Below are 14,980 nucleotides of genomic sequence, written 5' to 3'. Positions count from 1 at the left end.
TTATTTCAATGAATTAAAATAATATTGAAGTGGTCACCAAACAGGGTTCGGAAAAATTTTTTTCATTTTTTTTTTCCTGAGCTCGAAAAAAAATAGAAAAGACTCTGACAAAGAGATTGAATAAAAATTATTATTGTGTAAAAATATTCCTGTTTTAGCAAAAAATTATTTTTGTGAACAATTTTAGGTCTCCGGAAATTTTGGGGGCAAAAAAGAATACAAACTGCTGGGTTTATATTTCAAATATTGAAGTAAAAAAAAATATATCTAGATCCACACCCGGCGGAAAAATTGAAAAAAAAATAGTGTAGCAGTTGAAATGCACCGTATATGAAAGAAATATGAAGGAAAAAATGCGCGCTGACAAACGGGGTGGGGAGAGGGCTCGGAAAATTCACACGATCAACCCCCACATAACCCCGAGCACTAAATCTCAACACCCGGTCACAGGAGTGAAACAGAAATATTTCTTGTGTGATTCTGTAATTATTAGAGTTGTCTTCCTTAGCAAGGTGCTCTCAATATCATACTTTTGTTTTGATTTGACATTTCACCTCACATCTATACTTTACGGATTTGTTTTTACAACTTTTTTATTGTCTTTTTACCCCCCCTCCCCGTCCCTCTCTGTTGATATATCTATTTATTGAATGAAACTGTCACGTGTAACTTAAAAGGTCAATCTTTTTAAAACACCTCTTACTAGTTCGCTGTCAGCACAGAAGTTATTATAAGTTAAATTCTTGAGGTAACAACTCTTACACAGTTTTATTCTATCACCCCCGCCCATTTTATTTCTCTTCTATCTATCTTATATGTATATTTGCCTCTGATTCTCGTGTTTCCCTATCTTGTATTTTTCTTCTTATTCTTATCGTTATTTTTTTTTTAATTCTTTTACTATTGGCACTAAGCCTAAAATTGTGAGACGGGAAAGTCGATTACATCGAATTCAGTACTTGACTGGCATTTAATTCATCAACTCTGAAAGGATGAAAAGTGAAGTCGACGGCAGCAATTCCAGCACCTCTTACTTCTTTGGAGTAGAGTGCACATATATTTTGAAACATATGTAGGAATTAAAGGAACTTTTGTTTATATGCGTTTTGCTCCATTTGTTATTATTATTCATATATATATATATATATATATATATATATATATATATATATATATATATATATGTATGTATATATATGTGTGTGTGTATATATATATGGAGATGTACTTGCATAGCAAGTGACCTGATAAATACCTGTGAAATTTTCATACCAAAACAGCTATCACTTGAGGGTCACCATTGTGCAAGGTTCCAACTAAGGACTTATATCCAGTTGTATCTACTACCTATTCCTATTAATGTACCTCCATCTCCAGTAGATTTGTCGAAATGTGACGAACAAATGGCAATTGGTTAACTGTAAGTATGAACCAAACCATTGGATAACCCAGGCAGTGATTTGATTATTTTGGTGAGGGCTTGAGTAGAACTGTCCACACTTTTTTGATCTTGTGAAAGAATTCCAATGCCTGAGTTGCAGGGCATATGACCAGCTAGCTCCATGTAGCACAGACCATTGATGTTGTTGTTGTTGTTGTTGTTGTTGTTTAAAAGGCAAAAGGCAGAGAGAGGAAATGGTATATCTGTGGGCCTGAAGTTAAAGAATGTTGGCAAGCAAATTCCTGCTAGTCAATCAGAAGGCTCATTTTTTGGCTGTGATCTAGGACACCTGTATGTAGCAGCAGTGAAGGGACATGACTAAGTGGTTAAGTTACTCAGCTCATGATTGTAGGGTCATGAGTTCAATACCTGGTGGTGCATTGTCTCCTTGAGCAAGACACTTTATTTCACATTGTTCTATCTCCCTCAGCTGGCAAAAATGCATTGTGCTTGTAATGCAAATGGTCAGCCTTATCACATTCTGTGTCACGCTGAATCTCCCTGTGAACTATTCATATGTTAAGTGTGTGCATATCTGTGGAGTGCTCAGCTACTTGCATATTAATTTCATGAACAAGCTGTTCTATTGATCAGATCAACTGGAACCTGTCTCATCATAACTGATGGAGTGTCAGCTGTATAGCAACAGCTCATCACCATCTGAGATATGTGAACAGTATTCTATCGTGGGCCTTACTAGAGTTTTGCCAAGAGTTAGTAGCTTTTGGGGAGCTGAAGTATTTCTTCATAATCCTACAAAATATGTTTCCAGTACAGAAATAATCAGCTTTATATTGTTCTGCTTTCAGTGTGCTGGACTATATCACCTGACATGTCAGAAGAAGAGAATTTCATATATGGAACATTCCCTGAGCACTTCAAGTGGTGTGCAGCTACCTCAGCTTTCCAGATTGAAGGAGGTGCCACTGAAGATGGTGAGTGAAGTAAAAGTGCCGACGGCATATTCGTTTTAATTTACATTATTTTTCTATCTTCTTTCGATTTTACTGGATGTGTGTGCATTGGGTCGGATTGCTGTCGAGCACTAACTGGTAACATGTAACCCAGTGCAACCTGTTGCATGATTGGGTCATCATCATCATCATCATCGTTTAACGTCCGCTTTCCATGCTAGCATGGGTTGGACAATTTGACTGAGGACTGGTGAAACCAGATGGCTACACCAGGCTCCAATCTGATCTGGCAGAGTTTCTACAGCTGGATGCCCTTCCTGACACCAACCACTCCAAGAGTGTAGTGGGTGCTTTTATCATATTTATTATTATTATTATTATTATTATTATTATTATTATTATTATTATTTATTAATATTATTTATTATTATTATTATTATTATTATTTATTAATATTATTTATTATTATTAATTATTATTATTATTATTATTATTATCATTATTAGGTCGAGGCCGTAGCATCTGGGATACATTCTGCCACATTTCAGGAAACATTATTGACAATTCAACAGCAGACATCTCATGTGACAGCTACCACAGATATATGGAGGATGTTTCACTTCTGAAGAACCTTGGTGTAAGTATGGACATGTTTATTTGGTACATACTAACTACTGTCACCATTGTGCCACCAGTAGCAGTGGGAGGATGGTTGTAGTGATGGTGGTCATGAAGTGAGTGATACTGGGGGTAGTCATGGTGGCGGTGGTGGTTAGTGATGTTGCTGATAGTGGTGACAAAGATGATGGTGATAGTGGTTGACAGAGGAATAGCAGTGGTGGTGGTGAGGGTAGTAGTGGTGCCAGTGATGTTGGTTGTGATGACAGTTTGATGGTGGTGGTGGTGGTGGTGATGTTGATGATGGCAGTGATAGTGGGAGCATTGACTATGGCAATGGTGGTGGTAGTGATGAAGATAATAATATGGCAGTAACCATTAATATCATCATCATCATCATCATCATCGTTTAACGTCTGCTTTCCATGCTAGCATGGGTTGGACGATTTGACTGAGGACTGGTGAAACCAGATGGCTACACCAGGATCCAATCTGATTTGGCAGAGCTTCTACAGCTGGATGCCCTTCCTAATGCCAAGCACTCAGATAGTGTAGTGGGTGCTTTTATGTGCCACCAGCACGAAGGCCAGTCAGGCGGTACTGGCAATGGCCAATAGTAGTTATTAAATTGGTGGCAGTGGTTGATAGTGTTGGTTATTATGATGAGTGGTGTACAAAGGAGCGGGTGGTGGGGGGAAGGATTTAAATTGCCAGCTATCGTTTGGGGCTGAAGTATTTTCTACATCTGAAGATGGTTGGTTGGTCTGTGGGATGCAGTCTTTGCAGTGTTATGAACATGAGATTGCTCCAAGAGGGCATAAGTGGTAGTGAAACTTGGTGTCTATATTGGCTTAGAAGTTCCATGTTGTCTTAAGACTAAAGAGAGTGAAGTGGGAGTCTGTTTCCTTGATGTGTACATTGCTTGTGCCTTGGTGTTGTTGATGGTAATATTGATGAAGATGGTGATGGTCATGGTCATGGTGCGTGGTGATGATGATAGTATTCATCCCTTATCTAAGATGGTTATGTGTGATTTGAGGGAGATTCGGCTGCTATATCTAGCAAGTTGAGCAACCATATAAAAACTCCATTCTCAATGTATTAATGTTTTTCTTTTTACTGCAAATGATGATGAGGAGGAGGAGGCGGAGGAGAATATTCATCATCATCATCATCATCATCATCATCGTCATCATCAACTCCAGGATGCAAAATCATTTTTTACATTAACCATCAAGAAAAAAAAAAGATTAAATGTATTTTTCTTTCAGGTGAAGTTTTATCGATTCTCAATAAGTTGGCCTCGTATCATAGCTGAACCAACAAAGGGTGTCAAGGTGAATGAAGCTGGTATCCGCTACTACAACAACCTAATAAACAGCCTGATAGCTGTTGGAATTAGCCCTATAGTGACACTTTATCATTTTGACCTTCCTCAAGACATACAAGATGAGGGCGGTTTCTTAAATGAAGACTTGCTTATCAAATGCTTCAAGGAATATGCTGATGTTTGCTTCCAAAACTTTGGGGACCGAGTAAGTAAAAGCTTCATCTATATTTATTTATTTTGTTATTGAATCCTCAATACATAACTGGCATTCCATTGGTTATGGTGATGAAGGTACCATTTGATCCAATTAACAGAACAACCTGCTTGTGAAATTAACATGCAAGTGACTGAGCACTTCACAGATATGTATACCTTTAATTTAGTTTGCAGGGAAATTCAGCCTGGAGCAACATGGAATAAAGTATCTTGCTCAAGGAGACAACATGCCACCAGGAATCAAACTCATGTCCTTACAATTGCGAGCTGAACACCCTAACCACAAAGTCCCTGCTCAGAGATGGACATGGTTGAAATGAAGAAAGATTACAAATTATCGTTTTTGATGAATTTGTTTTTTATGTTATACATTACCAAGAAACCTAATAATTTTGTTCCTAAAATATCTATTCCTCCAGGTAAAATATTGGGCTACTTTCAATGAACCAAGGCAGATATGTACTCTTGGATATGGTTTGGGGATAATGGCACCTGCTATACACAGTCCCAAAACTGGGGTCTATCAAGCAGCCCATTCCATACTGAAAGCCCATGCCACAGTTTGGCATTTGTATAATGACAATTATAGAATCAACCAGAATGGTAAGTCTCCTGCAGTTTTATTTTGGTGTGTTCTAGTATTTCATGGTTCTGCTTCACTGAAGGTTAATTAGTTCTTTTCATGCCATGAGGCACATAAAGCTGCAACATGATCTCTCTAACCATCTCTGTTTTCTGCCACTATTCTGGTCTCATTCCTGCATTTCCACCCTTGTCTCTATTCCTTATCAATGGTCCTTCACCATATGGTTTTAGAGCTCCCTGCTGCTCTTTACCCCTCTGGCTGCCACTTTCCTACTACCATACTATTGCTTTCTTGATCTTGTCTGAGGACATGTCCAATTCAGTTCCAGCATCTCTGCATCTTATTCTATCAGTGATCTTGTTGATACCTGTTGTTGTCTTAATTGTATCATTTCAAATTCTTTGGGTTGTTTGGTATCAATATTCTCTTTAAGAATATGAATTGGAAGATGTCCATTGTTTTATCCTCTGTTTTCATCACTTACCGGTTTTCACATCCATAGAGCAATACTGGTCAGACCAATATTTTGAACAGTCTCAGCTTCATTCTGCAACCTATACTTTGCTTCTCCATACCTTTGTTAGATTGTAGAATGCTCTCCAGGCTTTGGATACTCTGTTCTGTATATCTTCCATTCCCCCTCCGTCTTTCTTGACTGTTGCCCTGTGGTAAACAAATTCTTTAGCATCTTCCACTTCATTGTTGCCAATTTACTGAAGATGCTAACTTTAAACAATATCCACTGAAATTCTTGATTCATTTACATAGAGGAGGTATGGCTGTGCAGCAAGAAGCTTGCTTCCCAACCACACTGTTCTGGGTTCAGTCCCACTGCATGATGCCTTGGGCAAGTGTCTTCTATTATAGCCTTGAGCTAACCAAAGCCTTGTGAGTGGATTTGGTATACAGAAACTGTAAGACGCCTATCATGTATATATATATGATTGAAGCCAGCTTAGCCCATCCTGAGTGAATGCCACTGCAAGTACAAATAGTAAGTTATAATGACTAGTATTAACCAGTTAAAAATATTATTATTTTACGTTTTTTTTGTACAGGGAAGGTTTTCATAGTTCTCTGTTCAGAATACGCTATGGCTAAAGACCCAGGGAATGATTCCAATGTTGAAGCTGCAGAACTGGCAATGCAATTTAAACTAGGATGGTTTGCACATCCCATCTACATCAATGGTGATTATCCTTCTGTCATGAAAAACAAGGTTCTTCTTCTCAGCCAGCAAGAAGGATTAAAGAATTCTCGACTCCCAGAGTTTTCTGAACAAGATAAAAAATTTATCAAAGGTGAGTTTAAAGCATAAGTGTGGATGTGTGGGTGAGAAGCTTGCTTCCCAATGAATTGGTCTCAGGTTCAGTCTAACTATGTAGCATTCTGTTATAGCCTTGGGCTGACCAAAACCTTCTGGATTTAGTTGCTGAAAACTGAAAGAAATCCATTACATGAATATCATTATCTTCATTATTTAACATCCTCTTTCCATGCTGGCATGGGTCAAATAGTTTGACAAGAGCTGCCAAGCTAGGAGACTTAATTTAGTACTTAATTTATCGACCTCGAAAGGATGAAAGGTAAAGTTGACCTCAGCGGAATTTGAACTCAGAACCTAGCAGCAGACGAAATACTGCTAAGCATTTTACCCAGCATGCTAACGACTCTGCCAGCTCGCCACCTTAATAATAATAATAATAATAACCCTTTCTACTAGACCTCAAATTTGTGGGGAGGGGACTTGTTAACTGCATCGACCCCCCAGTGTTACACTGGTACTTAATTTATCAACCCCGAAAGGATGAAAGGCAAAGTCGACCTCGGCTGAATCTGAACTCAGAAAGTAAAGATGATTGAAATGCTGCTAAGCATTTTGCCCAGCATGCTACTGATTCTGCCAACTTGCTGCCTTAATGATGAATCTGCTTTAATGATGATGATGATGATGATGATGATGATGATAATGCGATTAACTGTCAGTTTCTTATTTGGACTCATGGCTTTAAATGTTTTAGTGTATACTCAACTGTAGTGTTTGCTCTGATTCCAGTACCTGGTGGGTACTAATTTTTTTTCAAATTCTAGTTCAAGCCAACTTCTATGTAGTTGCCTGATCCATTAGAAGCACTAGAAATAACAACCAAACCTCTCTCAAATCACACCCTATCATCATCTCAAAAACTGGGAATAACTCATTGGATAATGTAGTCTAAAGTAAATACTGAATAGGAAAAAATTAAAAGAAAAAGATTTGATAGTCATGGCTGGAATGTCTTTTGAATATATGTCTGCTCAATCAGGGCTGACATGAGCTAAAAAAAACAACTAACCCTTACAGAATTTGAACTCAGAATGTATAGAAAGTAAATACTGTAAGGCATTAGTGATGATGGTGGTGGCAGTGGCGGAAGAGGTGGAAATAATCTGTTTCTATTGATTTCTTTTCAGGTACGTCAGATATATTTGGTATGAACTTCTATACATCTAGACTGGCAGAATATCAACAGAGAGATAATCCTCCTTCACAACCATGTCTAGATTTGGATGAAATTGTTGAATTTTCAGTCGATCCTAAATGGAATGAGTATGTATAATTCTTTTTAACAAATTTTATATCTTAGTGTTTTTTCCTATTCATGCTAAAAATAATTCTCACAATGAAGTGTTGCAGATGCGTTACACATGCAGACATCCTATGCCACACCCAACAAAATAGCCATCTGATTAACTGGTTTGGAACTGCTCTTCAACATACCTCTTGCCCACAGACATTGATTAATCCCGTCACTCCCTGGCTTAGTGGTTAGGACATTCAGCTCACATTTGCAAGGTCACGAGTTTGATTCCTGGCAGCACAAGAGACTTTATTTCATGTTGCTTCTGTCCACTCATCTGGCAAAAATGAGTAATAACTATATTTCAAAAGGCCAGCCTTGTCACACTGCGTCACGTTGAATCTGCCTAGGACTACATTAAAGGTATGCATGTCTGTGGAGTGCTCAGCCACTTGCAGACTTATTTCACAAGCAAGATGTTCTATTGATTGGATCAACTGGAACTCTCCTTGGTGTAACTGACAGGTATGCGAGTTTTAATATACAGGGTTGGCCAAAAGTCACCTGACAGTAAATCAAAATTCCATAAATACTTAATATTCTATTTTATTTATTCATTTGGCAAAATGGCATCGCTCAAGAAGGACTTCAGTGTGAACAATGTTCATGATGTTTCATATTTAGAAGCTTTTCTAAAATTCATTCAGTTGTTAAACATAAATAAATCTTGGGATTAAATGGTTTTGATTTACTGTCTAATGACTAAAACAAGTAAAAGATAAAAGGTGGTTATTTTTTTTCATATTTCTCTTTTTTCCGGTCCTAACATACCAGTGCTGGTTCAATGTGGTTATATCTCGTCCCTTCAAGCATGCGGAAAATTCTAAATTGGATTAAAAGGGAATACAATTCTCCTGAGGTGTTTTTGACAGAAACAGGTTTCATGGATAAAACAGGCAGCTTAGATGATGAACACCGTGTGAACTCCTTCAAACTTTACCTCAACGAAGTGCTGAAAGGTAAGTATTTCTAGCAAGGTGAAAAGAAGGATTGTTATTCATGTAGACACTTTCAAAAGTGGGGGAGGGTGGATGGATGGATGGATGGATGGATGGATGGATGTATGCATGCATGTATGTATGCATGTATGTATGTATGCATTGCATATTATAGAGAATAAACTACTCAGAGAAATTAATCACAGGTACAGGCTTGGCTGTGTGATTAAGAAGTTTGCTTCAAAACCATTGAGTTTCGGGTTCAGTTCCACTGTATGATACCTTGGCCAAGTACTATAACATCTCACCACCACCACTGTCTTCTTTCAAGCTACTCCTACTCTTGTACGATGCAAAATAGCCATGTAGTGGACTGGAAGCTTTGTACATGATACCAGCGCTCAGCTAAAAATGAGTACCAACAGTAACATGGGGGTGGGAGTTAACCCTGCAATAATGGACTCGCATCTGATCAAAGGAGGCGGTGGAGGGGGAAGGAATCTTATACTATCAGCCTAAATGTCTGAAAATCTAGGATCTAGCTTCATGATTCTGTAAGCCGAAGGCAGATTTTATTAGAAGAAAGTCACTGCAAGCCAAGTCCTGAGTTTGGCCTTTAGAGATAATTAATTGATTATTCTTTTGTGTTTGTTTTATTTAGTAAGCTAGTTATTTGACTAATAAAGAATTTCTTGTGTTTCTCTCTTTTTCTCCTTGTAGCTGTGACACTGGATGAATGCAATGTAGTTGGATTTACTGCTTGGTCACTTTTGGACAATTTTGAATGGGTTTTTGGATATTCAGAGAAATTTGGCTTGGTCAACGTTGACTTCAGTGATGAGAAAAGAACACGCAAACCAAAGAAATCTTATTATTACTATGCTGAAATGATAAAAAACAATGGATTTTTACAACCCCCAAATTAGTCTGCACTCTACCTTATAGAATTTCAAAGTTGGTGCAATGAACATGGGATTTTTGGTGGGGGAACAGAGGGTCATATTTCAAATAAGCAGAAATGAAAAATTAAGAATTAAACTAGCAAAAATTAAAATTACCATTTAAAAAAAAAATTTTTTTTTAAATTTATTTATTTTTTTTTTTAAGGACAAGGATTTGGCAGAAATAGTAGAATACTGGTTTCAAATCCTGCCTGGTACAACTTTGTCATTCATCTTTTTGGAAGGAGGTTGATAGAATAAATACCAACTGTTCTTGTTGTTCAAGTTAAATATGATCAAGCAAACTTATGTGATCATATCACTTTTCTCGGTTCCTAGTGTTAATAATTAAAGCATTATTTAAACAAAGTCAATAATGATAGATCAAACCTTATTTTTTTTTTTTTCTTTTAACACTTCAATTTTCCAACTCTCAAGCTCACTCCAATAAAACATTGCAATTAATTTCCCGAATTAAGAGACAAACATTTGAAATATCTTCTGAATTTTTTTTTTTTTTTTTATTGTTGACAGAAAAAAGAAAGAAATGAAACAAAACAAAATTTTCAACTGTTCAAACAATGAACGGACTTGGAGAAAGGTCAAGTGATTCTACACAGTAGTTCTTGTTGTCAGACGACAAATCGCTGTTAAATGACCGATGTAAGACCAGAATGAACTGAGTGTTGTTAACCTTCAATTAAGTAGAGCTGATGTTTTATGACAAGTTGGATATCAAACATTGATGTCAAAATGATGTATGAATGTGTTTGTATTTAAGTATTTCACAAAACGGGTGAATGTATGTGTTAGTGTGTGAATATACTGCATATATATATATATATATATATATACAAACACACATATATATACACATATATACATATACATATATATATATATATATATATATATACAAACACACACATATATATACACATATATACATATACATATATATATATATATATATATATATATATATATATATATATATATATAATGTATGTATACACACATAGGCGCAGGTGTGGCTGTGTAGTAAGAAGCTTGCTTCCCAACTACATGGTTCTAGGTTCAGTCCCACTACATGGCACCTTGGGCAAGTGTCCTCAACAATAGTTATGGGCTGACCAAAGCCTTGTGAGTGGATTTGGTAAACGGAAACTGAAAGAAGCCCGTCATATATATATATGTCTGTGTTTGTCCCCTCACCATCGCTTGACAACATCTGTTTACATCCCTGTAACTTAGTGGTTCGGCAAAAGAGACCGATAGAATAAGTACTAGGCTTCCAAAGAATAAGTCCTGGCGTCGATTTTTTTGACTAAAGGTGGTGCTCCAGCATGACTGCAGTCAAATGACTGAAGCAAGTAAAAGAAAATATATATATATATGCATATATATATATATATATATATATGTATATATATATATATATATATGTATATATATGTATATGTATATATATGTATATATATGTATATATATGTATATATATGTATATATATGTATATATGTATATATATGTATATATATGTATATATGTATATATATGTATATATGTGTATATATGTATATATATGTATATATGTATATATATGTATATATGTATATATATGTATATATGTATATATATGTATATATGTATATATATGTATATATGTATATATATGTATATATGTATATATATGTATATATGTATATATATGTATATATATGTATATATATGTATATATATGTATATATATGTATATATATGTATATATATGTATATATATGTATATATGTATATATATATATATGTATATATATATGTATATATATATGTATATATATATATATATATATGTATATATATATATATATGTATATATGTATATATGTATGTATATATGTATATATATATGTATATATGTATATATATATATACATATATACATACATATATACATATATACATATATACATATATATATATATATACATATATACATATATATACATATATATACATATATGCATATATATATATCTATATATATATATGCATATATATATATATATATATCTATATACATACATGCATATATATACACGCACATATATATATATATATCAGCCATATCTGGCTAAACACATCAAATTGTAGGGAATATACAGAATTGTTTAAAGATAAACAATTACACAGTGCTTCACTCAATAGATAAATCCTGAGTTTGCTTCATCAGATTTCACACACACCATACAGAGTATATATAATCAAGACACCATAAAGAAGAATGGACAATTATACATCTTCAAAATGTCGTTATTACAGTATTATTCTCATTAAATTTCATTTCATGAGAATAATAAATAAACTTTGAAGATTTTGTTCTTTTTGACGTCTTTGTATGTGTGACCATGTATATATATATATATTTATATATATATATGTACGTGTATATATTCACACATGTTACATTATTACATTAAAATTTTATGAGGTTTAGGGCCCAGTAACTGTTGCAGAACAAACCACCCCCGTCCCACAAAAGAAAAATTACTGAGGTAATTCAAATACCTTTTTATCAGTATGTTTGTCAATATTTACAAAGGGATGCCCAACAGGATCTGTTGGCTATGGGACCAAAAAAGCCTTAAATCAGCCCATGTTTTGTGTATATATATATATATATATATATATGTACATATACATAATAATTTGTGCATACAAAATTATAAGAATGCTCAATACATATATATTTCGGGTGGAAGTATCTAGGGTTTCAAATTCGTATTCTAAATATTTCAGAGCTAGCAACAATAACCCATTGATTGCTGCTGTTATCTGAGTACAAGGCTGAAACCCCAGTTACAACACACACGTGTGTATACTCACCCCCACCCACCCCCATACTTCACACAGTGTCTTCAGAATCCTTGAACTGGGATGGAAAATATGAATTTAAAAATAAAAAACAAGCACACTGCCCACAAAACAGAAAATATGTTATGAAATTGTACATTTGTTACTCACTGAAATTACCAGCAACACACTTATTGTAGATGTGCAGCTTACTTTTGATGTGTCTCAAGAGAACAGTTTCTCTTGGAGAAAGGCACAGCAGTAAAGCAACAGACAGAATCAAACACACACATACACACACACACATGCACACATATACACACAGTCTCACAACACATATATAAAGTTCAATTGAAAAGCAGTGGTGAGCCTGCAATCATTTGGAAATGTTTAACTTTTGCTGTTAAGATTCAAATTGGCTTCTGATATAGGCATGGACATCTGATTTACAGAAGTGATGTTGGGGACAATAAAATTGTGCTATGTTCATGCCTTTCTCATAGGATTAGCAATAGAAGCGAAGTGAAACTGCTACAACCGGGATAGTAAAAGTGTGTTATGAACTTGTTTTTAAGAGAACCTTTATTTCAATTCAACATTGCTTGCCACCTTGTTAATGTTGAAATTAATTTGAGAAATTGCCATTATTAATTTTAAAATATTGTGCATATGTGAATATTTTTTGGAGTTTTTTTTTTTTTTCTGCATGTTTATGTGTTTGTGCTTTCAGTGAAGAGATTTAATTCATTAACACAGCATGAAGAGAAAAAAACACAATATTGCATTTGTTCAAATAAAATTTCCATTACTTGATTACGTTTTCTTTTTTATCTTTTGAAAAACACACACCAGCGACAGTTAACAACAAGACAAACAAATCTCAAAAAAAAAACAAATGATGAATTAATGTGGCAAAGATGAAAATTACTTCTAAGACAACACAAAATGATAATGAAAATAATGATAAGGATTCCCTTTGATGATAATGATGATGATGATGATGATGATGGTGAAGATGGGGTAGATGATGGTAACAATGATGATGATGATGATGTAGGTGAATGATTTCTTTTGGCTAGGCTTCAGGCCAATTTCTTTTCACAGGCGGATTGGAGTATAGTTGACTAAGTCAGTGCTAGTATATATGTATACACACACACACGCACAAACAATGTGTCTATATATATATATACATACACATATATAAGTATATATATATATATATATACACATACATGTATATATATATATATATATATATACATAGATATGCCTATGTATGTATACTTATATATATATATGTGTATATTTAGACACATTCATACATATATGTATATACATACACATATATATCTCTGTATGTATGTATACATATATACGTATATAAGTATACATATATGCATATATGTGCATTAATAAATACATATGTATGTAAGTATACATATATAGATATGCATATATTCATGTGTTTATTTATACGCATATATATATGCATATATATATATATATATATATATATATATATATATATATATATATGCATATGTATATGATATATATGTATATGTATACATATATATATGCATGTGTGTATACCCTGAACTTGACTTAGTTCTTATTCTCAGAATATGGACCTGAGAAGAATGAAATACAAAAGTCAGCCTAGGTGGCTTCTGAACACAAGAGCTTAACAAAATACCACAAAGCATTTTGATGGAAAGCTTTACCAATTCGGCCATCCACCATCTTAATAGTAATAGTCATAGTAATAATAATAATAATAATAATAATAATCAATGGTAATAGATAAAACAAATGTCCCTGTCATTGAACTTCAAAAACCTGTATATACATTTGTTATGTGCGTGTGTAACAGTGAGAGGCAAGAGCAGATAAGGAAATGACAAACAGCAAGTGCTTAGTCAGAGATACGATAACCACATACACGAATACAAAACAACGAGACAACACGTTAATTGACAAGCCAAGGTGAAAGCCTGTATGGAATCAGTCGACCTGCTAGAACTGGCAGCCAAATCTCCTGCATATCACACCTATCATCTTTAAACAGGAAGAACAAATGTGATAACCATAGTCTTGGATCACGTTATGTTTGAAAAAGAAAAAAAAAAGTGGGAATGGTTACGGTTGGACTGTCATGGATCATAGATTGGCCCCAATCAGAGATAACCTGAGGCTAAGCAACAACAGCAATAACTAATTAACCAGCTAATTAAAAAGCCGATGAGGAAACTTTTACAGGGTCACTGGTCTTGTTAAAAGTACACCTAAATTACACCACACACTCACTGTCTTAAAAGAGAGAAGAATATATTTGATAATGAAGTACTAGAAACAATATCTTAATAAGAAAGTGGAATGGTCATAATGGAATATATATATATTTATATATAAATATATATATATATATACATAAATATGTATGTATAGAGTTGGATGATGGAAAACAAGCAGAAACTTCCAAGTCACTCTCAACCTTTTCCTTGTTAAAATTAAAAAATGT

The 14,980-nt window shown here is 34.4% G+C and overlaps 1 protein-coding gene across 1 annotated transcript; it reads left to right on the top strand.

The window, feature by feature from the left end:
* The first annotated feature begins 497 nt into the window (after positions 1-497).
* Positions 498-10,904, top strand: LOC106882977 (cytosolic beta-glucosidase). Its single transcript, XM_014933825.3, has 9 exons — positions 498-748; positions 2,251-2,376; positions 2,862-2,992; positions 4,245-4,508; positions 4,939-5,122; positions 6,164-6,406; positions 7,560-7,695; positions 8,501-8,685; positions 9,385-10,904. The coding sequence occupies exons 2-9, from the start codon at positions 2,274-2,276 to the stop codon at positions 9,588-9,590; spliced, it is 1,452 nt and encodes a 483-aa protein (XP_014789311.1). The 5' UTR covers positions 498-748; positions 2,251-2,273; the 3' UTR covers positions 9,591-10,904.
* Positions 10,905-14,980: the final 4,076 nt, after the last annotated feature.

This window comes from Octopus bimaculoides, chromosome 20, assembly GCF_046866305.1.
Source record: "Octopus bimaculoides isolate indiv1 chromosome 20, ASM4686630v1, whole genome shotgun sequence".
Classification (NCBI taxonomy): Eukaryota; Metazoa; Mollusca; class Cephalopoda; order Octopoda; family Octopodidae; genus Octopus; species Octopus bimaculoides.
Note: the sequence above shows the minus strand (reverse complement) of the source record. Positions and strands in the feature narration are given on the sequence as shown.

Bases quoted from the DNA above. Each gene is read 5' to 3' on its own strand.
- LOC106882977 (XM_014933825.3), top strand. From the start codon at position 2,274: ATGTCAGAAGAAGAGAATTTCATATATGGAACATTCCCTGAGCACTTC. The intron at 5,123-6,163 runs GTAAGTCTCCTG...TTTTTTGTACAG, and splicing joins TTATAGAATCAACCAGAATG to GGAAGGTTTTCATAGTTCTC. The intron at 6,407-7,559 runs GTGAGTTTAAAG...ATTTCTTTTCAG, and splicing joins AGATAAAAAATTTATCAAAG to GTACGTCAGATATATTTGGT.